This window comes from Sinocyclocheilus grahami, unplaced genomic scaffold (assembly GCF_001515645.1).
Source record: "Sinocyclocheilus grahami isolate Dianchi unplaced genomic scaffold, SAMN03320097.WGS_v1.1 scaffold54.1, whole genome shotgun sequence".
Classification (NCBI taxonomy): Eukaryota; Metazoa; Chordata; class Actinopteri; order Cypriniformes; family Cyprinidae; genus Sinocyclocheilus; species Sinocyclocheilus grahami.
Window position 1 is genome coordinate 1561000 of NW_015505233.1, and position 15760 is coordinate 1576759.

Sequence of the window (15760 nt, forward strand, 5' to 3'; positions counted from 1 at the left end):
GGTCCCAAGAGGGCGAGGACGGCGGTGCACAAGACCCAGTCTCCACAAGGCCGGCCCCCTCTCCCTTCGCTAATGGGCAGCAGGGTTCAGCTCAAGGACGCTACGCCTCCTCACGAGCTCCCTGCCCAGCAGTGGAGCCAGGTAAGTGGCGCGCCGCGCCCTCAGACCCCACCCTGGGACGCGCGGCCTCCCGGGATGGGTCCCTGTGTTCCACTTCGCTGCCCCACTGCGGGTACGTCGGTGGTCTCCCTAGTCCTGCTAGTTTGGTCGCTGGGGGCCTGGGTAGCGCTCCCCAGGGCGTCTCGCTGGCTCATGAGAACCATCAGACTCGGCTACGCGATTCAATTCGCCCGGCGCCCTCCCAAGTTCAGGGGCATTCGGTTCACCTCTGTGCCGGACAAGGATGCTCCTGTCTTGCATGCAGAGATCGCGGTCCTGCTAGCGAAGGACGCGATACAGCCGGTCCCTCCAGCTGAGATGAGCTCGGGTTTCTAGAGCCCATACTTCATCGTACCCAAGAAAGGCGGTGAGTTACGACTGATCCTGGACCTGCGCGTACTGAACCGGGCCCTTCACAAGCTCCCGTTCAGGATGTTGACGCAGAAACGCATCTTTCAATGCGTCCGTCCTTTCGATTGGTTCGCAGGCAGTTGTGCGAACACAGGGATATGGTGCTCAGTCACCTCAGCCGATTGAGGATTCGGGTCAACTGGGAAAAGAGCAAACTCTCCACGGTGCAGAGGATCTCTTTTCTCGGCATGGAGTTGGACTCGGTCAACTGAAAGTTATTTCCCTTAACCAGGAAATTAACGTTCTTGGAATTGACAAGACAGTTGACCCTGAGAGGTCAGCTAAATATCTACAGCGGATCTAAACTATGAATAGTTAATTATAACTAGTTATGGTTAATTATTCATATTTCCCTATGAGCTGATTCGCTACACAAGCCTCTTCTGGTCAACTAACGGTTAGTCGACAGCCCTCCGTACTTATTGTGTTCTTATTGTATTGCAAAACACGTTTGCTGATATTGAGGTGGGATAGGGGTAAGGTTAGAAACAGGTTTGGTGGTATGGGTAGGTTTAAGGGTGAGTTAAGGTGTAAGGGATGGATAAATGTAAATGCAGAAATTAATTACAGATGTAATTACATGCAGGTATTTTTAAACATAAGTGCAACGTAAAAAACATGTACGTACACAATAAGTGCATTGTACCAAATGATTCATTTAAATGTAAGTACATACAGTGGGGAAAAAAAGTAAGGCCACTTAATATAAAGTGGGGCCAAAAAGTTTGATAAAGAAACCACAATATCATAAACCTCAGACAGAGTAGACACCATCATTTGTTTTGGCCAAATTATATGGCAGCATTGCACTTTATGTAGAAAATCCCAGAATGCACTGCACTTGAGAAGTTAAGATGCTGACTAAGTAGGCAGCATTCAGCTTACTAGGTTTCAGAATGAGCTTGTATGTCATTTGAAGTCCTTTCAACATATTGTATTTTTGTGCACCTGGGTGTCAATTCTGCTGATGAAATAATGAAAACATGTCTTTCCACAGAACTTCAGTGGATTGAAAGTCTGAATTGTGAAAGACAGTACGTCAAATCAAATGCGGCCTGCTCTCACTGACTACTATGAGCATGAGATAAGCAAAGGGATATTTGCTTGGATTTGAAGCTAAGGTTCTGTTGTGGTGCCCATGCTGTTGTGCTGAGAACTGGAAGAGCGGCTATGCACATTCTCAGGGTGCTTCCCCATGCCCGTGGCCTCCTCTCTGCCTGTGCTGGGCCTGTAGTGACACCCGCATTCATCATCCACAGCTGTCTGCTTCTACTATAAATCTCTGCCTACAGTGCCTACCCACCACTTTCATGGAATTAATAGCCCCCAGGTTAAACTGGAGAAAACTTGGAAATCGGTATAGATTATTCACTAGTCAAGCATGCCAGGTGGCCCTTTGTGGATGTTTTGCATGGGAGCTTAGGGCAACAAGGTGCAGAAAGGCCTAGATGGCCTGGTTGGACATGGTATAACAGGTCAGGGCTTGCACAGCCAAACATTTGACTGTTGGCGTAATGGCATCCGGTCTGGTTTGCAACTTATTCAATCAAAGTTTGTTTTATTTTGTTCAAACCTCTGCTAGACCACAGCTCATCTGCATGCACTGTATTCAAATATAATTTTCCTCACAAGCTCAATGGTGTTGAACCAAATGCTAATGCTAATTAGCATGCCAACATGAGAAACCTACCATCTTCACTTTCACAAACTACTTAGTCACATGACCTATGGTAAAATCTGTCATCAGCTCATTGCTTCTAACTAGCCATTTAACACAGACTATCTATGAAGGTCTTCTTAAAGAGATAGTTAAAATTAAAGAGATACCAAAAAATTTAAATTTCATCAATTTACTTTCATGTAATTTCAAACCTATAAAACTGTCTTTCTATTGTCAATAAAATAAGATATTTTGAAGAATCTGGTAATCAAACAGTTTTTGTTACCATTTACCTCCATATTATGGACCACAAAAAAATTTAAATAAAATAAATATAAAAAAATAAAAATAATATTAAAAATAAATAAATTCTTAAAATCTGTGTTATTTTACTATTATTGTATTCTATATTATTATATTGATTATTTATATACTATTGTAGAATTTATAAAAATTTTAAATTGGCTTTTATTTTTACACTTTCAGTTTTTAAGTTTTCAGTTATCATTTATATTTAATTTTATGTCAGCTTTATTCCAGTTTTAGCTAGTTGACAATAACAACACTGCTCAAAACATCTTTTTATATTCCACAAAAAAAAGTCATACAGGTTTTGAACGACATGAGGGTGAGTAAATGACAAAATCTCTGGGTGAACTATGACTTTAAAGGTGACATATCATGAAAATCTGACTTTTCCAGGTTTTAAGTGCTATAATCAGGTCCCCGGTGCATCTACCAACCAAGGAAATGTGAAAAAGATTAACCCAGTAACTTTGTTTTGGTAAGCCTTTTTCTGCAAGCATCTGAAAAAACGAGCACGTCTGATTTCACTCCCCTAGTGATGTTGCAAAGGGATCTCATTATAATATTACCGCCCCTTAATCTGCAAGTTTCCACCCATGGCGCCATCATTTCGATTTCGCAAGCGACAACGGTGCACAGGCCTTTCCACTCTGAGCGCGAAAAAGCTAAACAAATATCGGCCGCGATAACGCGCTGGAATAAAACAATAGATTTATATGGATGGTATCACATAGACCGCTAACATTCGCGCACCGAAACTGCAAATTTTTTTTCCCCGAACAAGTCCGACGAATCTTTTCTGTTTCGCAAAGCGAAATCACAGGCCGTCCAATAAGATTTTAGCTATGATCACGTTACCGGAGCAGCTGCTGTTGCACAAAAGGGTGAGAGTGGTGGCGCTGTTTCGAAAACCAGTGTAAACAAACATCGAAGAAGAGTATCCCAGAAAAGAGAAGAGAGTGGATGCTGAGTTCTTGTAATCGTTGGTATTTGAGAACAGATTTAATCTCACATGTTCTTTATACAGAATAACATTTCTATTAATTGTCCACTGAATTATGTAATCACAGTAGAGCACCATCCGTTTTCTTCCACGTGCGTGAGTGTTATGAGTCAGAGCACGTTAACTCTTTTTCTACACATGAAATATGAAAGCAAATAGACATGATTATGACTATATATTTTCTGTATGTGTTTTGTATGCAGCTCATGGTATTTTTATAGCAATAAAGGATGTTAATGACAAATATTAGCAGTGTAGCGTTATTAAACACAAAATCAACTATAGATCACAATCGGAAGTTATTACAAGCACTCAATGATGGTTTAAAGTGGGTAAGCAAATACATTAATAATTATATTCATTTTCAAGTGTAGCTTGATGCTAATTGTATTTCTAATTATATTTTAGGATGTAGCCTATTCTTGTAAGCATTATAGATAGTTTGTTTCTGGTGTAGAACCAAACTTTGTTTATCTTAATTTAATGCTGTAAATTGAGCAGTGGACGATGTTAAATCCATTTACGAGATACATATCTGAGGAAAAATGCATTGTTGGTCGGCGCCACCTAGCGTGCAGGCGTGAATTAGCAGAAGGCGAACAATCGTTTCACGTTCTGTGTGAAAGCACCGTTCTTTGGCGATTCGCCTCGCTTTTTCGCATCGCACTCAGTGAGGAAAGGCCTTACCAGTTCTAATGCCATGGCGAAAGTTTGAGCAAAACATGCTAAAGGTCCTTTCCACACTGTGCACGAAAAAGCTAAATGAATATATTGGACGCGATGACGTGCTGGAATAAACAGATTCCTATGGATGCTTCCACATAGACCACGAACATTTGCGCACCGAAAATGCTAACCAGTTGGACAAATCTTTTCAGTTTCGCAAAGCGAAAACACGGGCCATCCAATAAGATTTGAACAATACATCACGTGGCCAGAGCAACTGCTGTTACCCAAAAGGTCGATGCGGTGGCTCTAAAAGCTCAGGAGACTGTATTGAGCATGAGCGTAAAAACACAGAAGTAGAGGACTTTCAACCAACATACAAAGAATATGGATGTCGAGATGTTGTTGTCGTTGGTGTCTGAACATAGAGAACTTTTTGCAAAAGTCACACCGACTACAACAAAAAACAAGTTTTGTGGCAAAGAATCACGGAGAAAATTGGCATTGACGGTGAATTTGATATCTTTATATCATATAGTATAAGCTTTGATGTAGTCTGTTAACCTTCAATAATAAAAAAAAACTTTAATAATAATAAATGCTTTTAATAATAAATTTGCTGTCAGCGCCACCTACCGTGTAGGTGTCAAATTGAAGATGCGAACATTCGTTTCGCCGTTGATGTAAATACTCAATTCGCCGGACATTCGTTTCACTTTTTCACATCGCTGTCAGTGTGGAGAGACCTAACTGTTCTGTCTTTGGCTGCACAGACGAGCATAGAACACTATTTAGAGTCCCAGCCTCAGAGGAGACAAGAAAGCAGTGGATTTATTGATTTATCTATTATATATTGCTGCTGCCACACAGATCTAAAATAAACATGCAATTTATTTTCCAGCTGTTTACCTTCACAGACCTAACCAAGTTTTTGTAACTCATGTGGGTTTTTAACGAAAACTTGTGTGTGAATGAGAACTTAGTTTAGTACTCACATGCTGTGACAGCCGCTTTCTGTCCGTGTGCTTCGGATGTGTGCACTCAGAAAACCGTATATCAGAAGTTTAAAACGCATGATTTCAGCGCGATAAACATGATAATCAGAACCAAAACAGATGTTTTTAGCAGGTATGAGCTGTAATGGCGCAGCTCAAAAGCTGGAAAAGCTGGAAAAGGGGGCGGGGAGCAGCAGCTCATTTGCATTTAAAGAGACAGGCACGAAAAACCGCATGTTTCTGCTTCCACTCAAAATGGGCATTTTCAAAATGATATAATAAATTATATGTGGGGTATTTTGAGCTGAAACTTCACAGACACATTCTGGGGACACCAGAGACTTATATTACATATTGTAAAAAGGGGCATAATATGTCTCCTTTAATTGATGCTTTGTTTTATTTCATCAAAATATTCTAAAATATAATTTAATCTGAACACTACATGTCTGACACAGAAGACAAAGACCACTCCTGCTGTTTCAGGCTGGCCAGCATTCCAGCTCTGAGCTTTTGCCAAATATTAACAGTCCTGCGGTGCTTACTGAAACAAATCTGCTGGATAGAGGATGAGAGAGCGAGTAAGGCTAGGTCAACCTATCTATCAGAACTCTCAGACTTGTCTCGCATCCATAGAGCGGTGCTGGCTCTGGAGCAAGTGTCCAGAGAGCAGGGACAGTTTCATCCAGCCAGACCAGCAAAGTGACAAATGACAGTCACCATGCGCACATCCTGGAAACTGATTGTGATGGCAGAGCAAAAAGGAAGGGAACCAGAGTCCAGCTCAGCAGTGAAGGCCGCTCAGTATCCAGTCATTAGTGCTGGCAGACCCCTGTGCAGCCACATGCCCCGCCATACCCTGATTACTGCCCTTCACGCTCAGCTTGAAAGACAAACACAAGGCAGGTCTGAGGAGGCCTGTGACTATCTATACAATAGTCTGCTTCATTTAAAGGAAGAGAAAAAATATTGGTGTTAATAATGCTAAAAAAACAGCTGCTACTCTATCATTTCTTTTTTTTAAATACTGTGGTCTTATACATATTAAGAAATCAGTGCATATTGCTTTGATTTTCTGTCTGAAACCATTTTTTGAAACCTCTGTCCTACAGAATATACAGTTCATAGGTAAAAGCAGTGTTAAATGTGTCTCTGTGCATTACCCTTTCCACAACATGACTGCAATAAGTGGTACACTCTGTGGCACAAGATGCTAAGTGGACTAGTATTATAATATAATATAATATTATATAATATAATATAATATATAATTTTCTGTATTTTTTTGCATGAATAATAATTAGAATGTATGTAGAATGTAAGAAATTTTTTTTTGAATGTATGATGGCTTTATCAGAAAGAAAAAGTCACTTTCACTGGCATTTTACCCACCTAAATTTCTGACCTTTTATACTGCACAAAACGTAAGAGCACTACATTACTAAGCTACTGTGAACATAGTAATTGAAAACAACAAAAAAAAGTCTGAACATTTTAGGTTTAACTGAACCCAGCTAAAAATGTAAAATGGCATGCTTATGAACATGTCATCCTGATCAGATGTTGACAGTCTCATGCTATATTACAAACCCCATGTGTCTAAGCGACCACACATGATCCATAACAACTACATCATTTTCAGCTTCCACATCAAATGTGAGGTTTTAAAAGCTGAGAAGAGTATACAATTTATTTTTATCCTTGGACTCGAGCTATGAGAAAGAGTGTGAGGAGGAGGTATCTATCATTATGGCCACTCTTGGGTGGGTGAAGGATGTATAAGTTCTGCTATCTCGTCTTGAGCAGCTCTTAGCATCCAGTTCACCTATCTAACAGAGCAGTGTTATGTAAGCACTTGCTATATCGCAGCACATATGAGACTGATTACTGTAATCTCTGACATGGGTGGCAGTTTTTTAAAACTCATCACAGTAAAGAGGGAATGAAATGAGTTTTTTACGCAAACGCCGATGTTGCAGGTTTTTAGCCCTGCGATGGGAGGGCTGGTCTGAGATGGAAACGGCAATGATAGCTTGATGGCGGGTCATTAAAAGATAGCAGGCTGTTGTAGTGCTCACTGCGAAAAAGGAGGTTCTGTTGTCTTCTGTTTGTTCAGCATGAATTAATGGAGGATCTCGCCAGCAGCCGCACAACAGTAATTGCCTATTTCCAGCTAAATTAAAGATCAGTCCATTTACTGATAAAGTTATCCAGACCTGACAACCGAGGAGTGTGGAAATGAACAGCTGAACTGATCGAAGAGAATGACATCTAACTTCGGCAAACAGTATAATGGCTCTTAGAGGGTGAAATGAATGCGAAAACAAAACCTATCTGGATCATATTAATTTAAAGAAAAAAATAATACTTTGTTTAAAGAAAACTTTTTAGGACTAAGGTGGTTTGCATTGTGATATAATGATCATGACAAGGTTATTCATGACCGTTACTGCATTTACATTACATTTACTTTTTTGTCTGATGAAAACCTTCTTTAAATTTAGCTTTTTAATTTAAATCTAACTCTATTTTACTTCATTTTTATTTCAAGTTTACCATTACTGTAATGTGGAAAATGTAATAATAATAATAACAACAATAATAAGAGGATGAACTGAAAGCAAAAACAAAACCTGTCTGGATCATAATCAACAACAACAAAAAATAAATTATACTTTGTTTAGGGTGGAAAAAAGCTTTTTTAGACCTAATATGGTTTGCATTGTGACCATTTTTATGACAAGGTTTTTCATTACCATTACTGCATTCCCATTACATGAACTGCAGTAAATTTTTTTGTCTTTTGATAAAAACCTTCCTTAAATTAGGTTTTTAATTTATTACAACTAAATTACAAATGACAATAAATAAATAAATAAATAAATAACAAAAAAGAAAAGAAAAAAATAATGGTCCTACAAATAGGATTCAATTTCTTTAAGCAGAAAATAACTTCTTATTTTTTCTTTTCAATTTAGGGGTGACATATGAAGCATTTTTCTGTGAGATTTTTATTTTGCATTTATGGATATCTTCATGTCCAGTTGTTCAGCAGAATCTCTTTGGGGTTCCCTTTTTGAAAACGATGCATATCATTATGCAAAGTCTCATCTCATCCAATCACCTTCGCTTCTTCTCTGGCCTGTGAAACCTTAATCAAATGATTCACCACAATTGAAAAGTCATATTAAATACGCCTGAAACAATTTCGCATCTGGGCAAAAATGTATAACTCCAGCAAATTTCATTAGAGAAACACACCACGGGTATGATGTCTGCTCTATCCTTTTCACAAGATAAGCTGTACTGAATCTATTATTCTGCTCGGACGGTCTATTCAAACTTGTTCCCTCTCAGTCCAGACAAGGACATGGTGATATGATGTATGTAGATGAAAGAACGGGGTTCGCCCAGACCACCTACCTCTTTCAGGCAACCCATAAAGTTGTTGCTGACGGGCGACCCAGGTAAGTCTGCTGTGCTTGGACTTCCTCCGACGTAGAAGAAATCATCTGATCCCAGCATTGTGTAGTCCTCCTGCGTATAGCCTGTTGTAGTCAGGATGCCGTCCACAGATATTGTCACCTGATTGGGAGGAATGACAAAAGGGAGGGAAAAATCCATTCATGAACATCATGGCTGTGACGGTCGCTCTACCAGGAATAGGTTAGCTTCGATCTTGCTGGTTGCTGTCTGTCTTTGATTGTGTACCAAAGACCACTTCGAGACTTTTAGTAGGCCGTTCTTGTCTAGTACTTGTAGACTTACAAAGGACAGGTAAAGAAAATATTTTGCCGGCATATTTTCTTTATCTTTGATGTTGTTAGAAATGGTTTTCTGGTTTGGGGCATTAGTTTGAGGGGTTAGTGTTATGTACAAACTATAGACAGATTGCTTGCTTTTAGTTCAAATTCTGTGCACACAGGGTTAGTTGACACATGCGTTCCAAAATGAGCTAATACTACCACAAATGAGCATGCAACACAGAGATCAGATGGTCTTTTTCCTCATATAACATTAATAGTGAGATACACAACCACTGCAAACATGGAATCATGCATCTTCTTCAAGCCAAGACGATATGCAAGGGGAAGCAGCACATATGAGACCAAAGCAAAAGCTACAGGATGAGGGGTAATGAGGGAGGACACAAGAAGTCATGACTGACACCACAATACAGACAGGACAGGACATTGGGCAGATGGTGGGTTGCTCAGACAAGAGTTTTGGTGTTAGTAACACAAGGGCTGATCCAGCATGAATGGGTCGGTGCGGCATGCAGAAACAACTGGAATCAACTGTCAGAGCTCCAGTGCTGAAGTAGTTCTTTATTCTTTTATTTTCATACTGTTGTTTTTGTCACTTTTTTGTTTTGGAAAGCTTCTGCCAGTTTTTGACAGTATTTGATTTAAAAAAGAAAAAAGGGCTAAGAGGACAACTAAACCTTCAGAAACTAAAAAAAGGGCCAAAGAGAAAGTTCAAAGAAAGAAAGATAGAAAATGGCGGTAAAGCTGTAGTGAAAAATGGAATGAGGACATTTGAAATAAAAAAGAAAAATCCCCGAAATACAAACCCAAGTCTGTTTATTTTTTTATGAAGCCATGAAACCCCAAAAATGAGAAAGAAAGAGGGCCAGGGAAACACACGGTAAACCAAAAAAAAGGACAATAAGAATGATATCTACCAGACAATGTAGTTTGTTTACCATAGCGTGTCCAATACCTGAATGCTTTGAGAAAAGGGGGAAGAAAGGAAATTAAACAATGAACAAAAGGGTTGTTAATAAAATGAAATAAACTAAAATGAAGTCATGATGTGTAGCACATTAGTTTAGGTTCTGGTAAGTAAACTAAAGCCTCTAGTCAATGGTTCATGAGTGGTTAGTCTGGGTCTGAAAAAATGTTATCCATAGACAAGCAAAGCATATGAGTGAGAGTAAGAAAATGTGGAAAAGAAAAAGAAACAGCAGATTCTCCACAGAGCCTGTGACATTTCATTTTTTGTAAAGACACTGCACTTGTTGGCAAAATCTTAAAGTGCATACTCACTTGAAAAAGCCTTCCAGAATAAAGACTGAGTTTATCACCAATAATTCCCAATTTGTTCATCGCCAAAACACATTTAACTTAGATTTTTAGGTCTCTTCTAATGTAATGTTTCGTAACGTGTTGTTTTCTGCTACAACCGTGAACGGTGACCTCTATCTAGCTGCCTCTTTGTTGTGATTCATATGGTTTTTGACTTTCCTCAGGCAACTGTACAAGGTAATTCTAATGCATGTTCTAGGCGTGATAGTAAAACAGCTATTAAACAAAGCGAAAAAAATGTCACAGTCCTAGTGGATCAGAGCTGAAATAGCTTGTGCTTGTGGGCACTCACGCCTCCACACACGCCTGCGCAAAAAGTGACATCCTTTCACTCCTGAGGGGCAAAACCACCCTAAATATTTACATATTTTAAAATGCAGCGGCGGAGTGATTTAACAGTTCAGCAAAGATTGGCTGTGGGTAAATGGAACGGTTGAGGTTGGTTGGAGCCTCTCCCTGCTGCCCTGATAAGACAGACTATTTGGAGAAGTGAGGTGAATATCTAGAGGGGCGAGAGAGAGACAGCCTCTTGAAGGCATCGCACTGTTGATAGCTTCAGACAGAGGTAAATGCCTGAGGAGGCAAAACCTGAGGCAAGGTAGAAGAACTCAGAGGAAGAAATAGTTGCGTTAGCATCTCGAAGAATTTAAAATGACCGAAAATGCTAATTTAAGCAATATACAGTAGCATTTAGCTCTGAATTAGATCAGAAAACATGAAATTCCAGCCACTTTAGCGTTACCTGTCTGAGGTTGCGTGTGACTTTCACGTCATGCCAGGCATTGTCGTTGAATTTGCCATTGACCGGCTCGACAATGGCCTCGAAGGCTCCGGAACCCAAGTTGATGACCAACGAAACAGCCCCATCTTTCAGGGCAAGGTTGACGTAGTCTGCTGACTTGCCCGTGTGAAGGATAAGGCCATTTCTTTGCCAGGTCTTGAAGGACAATGTGATTTCATCGCTGCTGCTCTGGATGGGATTCTGAGACAAGTCGTAGCAGAAGTACTCAGAACCTCTGAATGTGGCCATGTTCTCTTCTCGCGCTATAAGAGAGGGAAAAAATGTTGTTAGAACTTCTTGAAACAAAACAAACCCAAATATACAAGTTTCCTTAAATTAACCACTGAAGGAGTGCAATTAAGTTCAGGGCAGATGACACAAAATCAGACAAGATGACGCATATCCAAGTGTGGGCAGCGAAACACACAAAGAGGCTGTGCATTTAAAGCCAAAGATCTGGTGAGATCATCAGGGAGATAATTTCTCTTGTTGAGGCATATATGCATTAATATTCAGTGATTGTGTGTTGCATGTCTGAGTCATAATTACAAAAGTTGCAGTGCCCTCCAATCCATCCCCATTAATGTTGTTTAAGCTCCTCAACCTATGCCTGATCCATGAGATCATCCACAGATGATACAGAAGCAGTATCTGAAGTGGCATTTAGATGCATTTCCACAGACGGTTAAAAGCATCAGCTTTGTTGTTTGGTGACATCAGCTAAACATGAAAGTAATTTCAGAGGTGGAAGATGAAAGATTATGATGTAAAACTTTGATATCAGTCATTTTGATATCAAATTGACTTTAAATGTAGTTTTAGTGATTGCATGCCAAGATCCCATTGGTCATTGTAATTCATAGTAGATAATCTACTGCATCCACACTCATAGAAATAAGTTCACTCCTGGTCCCTGTGGTCCCCAGTCCATTAATCACCAAGCTATGGTGGTGTGGCTCAGAGGACGTAAAAATACACATATCTAATGGAAAGTTCCTCCAAACCAACACTAGACATCATTTACATCATGCGGCCAGAGAAGGACCGCGGCACTAATGGCATCATTGATTTATCAGTACTTCACTTGGGCTACCGTGGGGTCGATATATATTCTCTGGCTAAATGTTGACAAAACACTCACACGTCCAAGTCTATGCTTCACCTCGGCGATCAGCATTAGTGGATGTAGCATGTTTTAACTGACCAGGTAAAGACATCTTGACCAGTTTTTGCTCAGAAGCCTGAGCAGACTGCAGGGTTGCAGAGCAGATTTTCTCATCAGGGCTGGTGCTGGTGCCCAGCTGTGATACACTTCACATGGTAATAAACTCACGGTTAAGAACGGGGCAAACTGACTGAGGGTGGAACATATTGGAAACACATGGGACCCTGATGCAGCTGGTGAACACCAAAACCAAAAATCCACTACTTCTGTGCATTCAAAGAGATTATTCAGATTATATCGCTCATTTCAAGGCTGAAAGAAACAGATTAATAAAAGATTACTGGATGGATAGTGCAGGGCTCCAAACTGCGACTAAAATATTCATTTGAGAGTGAAGTTTTTGCTGAAGTCGCCATTGGCGACTATATATACACTCTTAAAAATAAAGGTGCTTCACGATGCCATAGAAGAATATTTTTGTCTAAATGGTTCCATAAAGAACCTTTAACATCTGAAGAACCTTTCTGTTTCACAAAAGGTTCTTTGTGGTGAAAGAAGGTTCTTCATATTACAAAAAGGTAAGAAAGAGATGGTTCTTTAAAGAACCTTTGACTGAATGGTTCTTTGTGGACCCAAAAATGGTTCTTCTATGGCATCGCTTGAAGAACCTTTTGAAGCACCTTTATTTTTAAGAGTGTATTTACATGTTATAACTTAAAAATTTGCATGTAATGCCTTTTTTCCTGATTGTTTTGCGATCACATCTTTTGTTATGTTGACGTATTAAACTGAGACGATGCGCATTAAAGTATTAGTGGAAAAAAGTGTTTCAAACAGTACTCATCTCTGCAGCGCTGATGCACACCTGCTAAATGCAGCTCAGTTGTGCAGCGCGAGAGAGATAGAAATGACAGAGATGAGCGAAGTAAAAGTGCAGAAATGCAGCATATATTTCGTGCACAACTTGCACAAACTACAACAGGTAAAACTGTCAGCTTTGTGGATATTGGCAATATCATTAACAATTCTCGTTTATAATCATTACTAATATGGCTTCTTCTTATCAAGATCTTAGGCTACGTCCACACGAAGCCAGAGCTTTCCCTATCCGATCTTTTTTTCCCCTCGTCTCAAGAAATATCTACGTCCACACGAAACCACGAAACCGACACAAAACAATGTAGTATACATGCCAGACCAGCATGTGGCGCTGTAATTCTGAAACAGAGATACACTAAAATACATTTATTAATCTGTGTTAATGTTAGCTAATAAAAAGACAATCGTTCAGTGTTTGTTCATGTTTTTGTTGCTGTTACGTGACGTAGCGGTGTCTGACTAGGGGCGAGACGTGGGATTATACAGATTATACAGAAAATATATGGATTCGCTGTCCACACGAAAACGCAAGGGTGGCGTTTTCAGATTTATCCACTCTGGGACCCGGTTTCAAAAAAGATCGGTTTCATTCTCCCAAAACGCCAGATCCGTCTGGACGAAACGCCTATACGAAACAAAATGTATGCGTATACAGCTAAACGCATCTCCGTGTGGACGGGGCCTTAGTCTATGCTGTGTTCTGTTAGTGCGTGAACTTCATATTATATCATATGTGCTTTGTTATTTTTTAATAAACAAAGTACCAGCATTAAAATTATTCCAAATTCATACCGAAATTCAAACAATAAATACAGTTTTGGCGCTCTTTAATGCGGCAGGCGCGATCGCTTTAGCGCCTCAGTTCAAGCGGCAAGTGAACCCATTTAATCTTTCTCTTTACTACTATAGTACATAATGAACTTGAATTAACATCAAAAGGTAGGCTATTTTATAAGAGAGCCTACAGTACATCTTACTGAAATGTCTCATTCAGTGTTTCAAACTGCGGAATACGTGTAAAGCTTGTAAACATTGCAACGTAATATAAATTTACCTCAGAATAACCATTTGGTGTCCATAAGCTCATCAGTCAGCTAGAAAAATAACTATAAAGAGGAGCATTTTGCTATATTTATGCGCTATTGCATATTAATATTTTTACTTAACCTGTTGTCTACATGATTCAACTCCTCCTATAAAATTGCATTTTACTAATTAAGAAAAACAGACTGAAAGTGTGAAAGACATACACTCTTAAAAATAAATGTGCTTAAAAGGTTCTTCACAGAACCATTTTTGGTTTCACAAAGAACCATTCAGTCAAAGGTTCTTTAAAGAACCATCTCTTTCTCAACTTTTTATAATCTGTTAAAATCTGTAGAAGATGTTAAAAGGTTCTTTATGAAACCATTTAGACAATGGCTATGGCATCGTGAAGCACCTTTATTTTTAAGAGTGTATGACAACATTTACAGGATGCATTGAGGAGGAGCTCAAACTACACTCAGTGGCCAAATTATGCTTATGATCCACGATATGTACAGATTCTGTGTAATGAGCAATTCTTTGTGACTGTATATTTCAAGTTGGAAAAGACATTTAGTTCCCACTTTAAGTGAACCTTAGTTCCCAGGTCATCTACAAGATGGATTCAAATGATGATGAAGTCAAGAAAAGATGAGACATAAACACATGACAGTATGATTGAAATATAAAAATTTAATTTAATAAAATGCATTTATTCTGTGGCACCTAAAAAAATTATTTGGCGCCTAAGTATTTTTCTTATAGGAGCCAATGGCTCCTTACTCGATTTTTTTTGTCCGGAGCCCTGGTAGTCTCAAAATGCAATAGGATGCTTACAATGTCTATATGTCATTGCATTAGCTATCCAGATATCAAATCAAGTAACATCTGCACTGTAATGCTGCTTTTCTCAGATCTAACTTCTCTTTTCTTACTTTTAAACTTTTGTTTTGGTGATTTTTAGTGGATGCATGAAGTCCGCGTCATACAGCATATGTGTGTGTGTGTGTCTTGTCGTTTCTGTGTTTCTTGTTGGACGTCAGGCTGGCACAGTGATGTTCCTTTCATAACCTGCTTCCATTCTGGGTCGGTTAAAGGTTTTTAACTTGTTCATGAATACATACTTTATTAAAGAACCATCTCTTTCTCAACTTTTTATAATCTGTTAAAATCTGTAGAAGATGTTAAAAGGTTCTTTATGAAACCATTTAGATAAAAAAGGTTCTTCTATGGCATCGTGAAGCACCTTTATTTTTAAGAGTGTATGACAACATTTACAGGATGCACTGAGAAGGAGCCCAAACTACACTCAGTGGCCAAGTGATGCTTATGGTCCATTATATTGGTACAGATTCTGTGTAATGAACAATTCTTTATGACTGTATATGTTTTAAGTTGGAAAAGACATTTAGTTCCCACTTTAACTGAACCTTAGTTCCCAGGTCATGGCCTAAAAGGTTAAGGGTTCGAGTCTCGTATCGGCAGGGATTGTAGGTGGGGGGAGTGAATGTACAGCGCTCTCTCCCACCTTCAATACCACAACTGAGGTGCCCTTGAGCAAGGCACCGAACCCCCAACTGCTCCCCTGGCGCCGCAGCATAAAATGTCTTCCCACTGCTCCG

At 39.4% G+C, this 15760-nt stretch overlaps 1 protein-coding gene across 2 annotated transcripts in view; it reads right to left on the reverse strand.

The window, feature by feature from the left end:
- The window catches only part of nrxn3a (neurexin 3a), a 316731-nt gene that overhangs the window by 230640 nt on the left and 70331 nt on the right, over positions 1 to 15760 (reverse strand). Inside the window, exons 6-8 of one of the 2 annotated variants that reach the window (XM_016269699.1) lie at positions 11030 to 11331; positions 9906 to 9929; positions 8624 to 8785 (exon numbers count right to left, since the gene is read on the reverse strand). In XM_016269699.1, the coding sequence (XP_016125185.1) occupies positions 8624 to 8785; positions 9906 to 9929; positions 11030 to 11331 (488 nt within the window). The remainder of the gene's footprint in view (positions 1 to 8623; positions 8786 to 9905; positions 9930 to 11029; positions 11332 to 15760) is intronic. The other variant, XM_016269700.1, reaches the window with a different exon arrangement.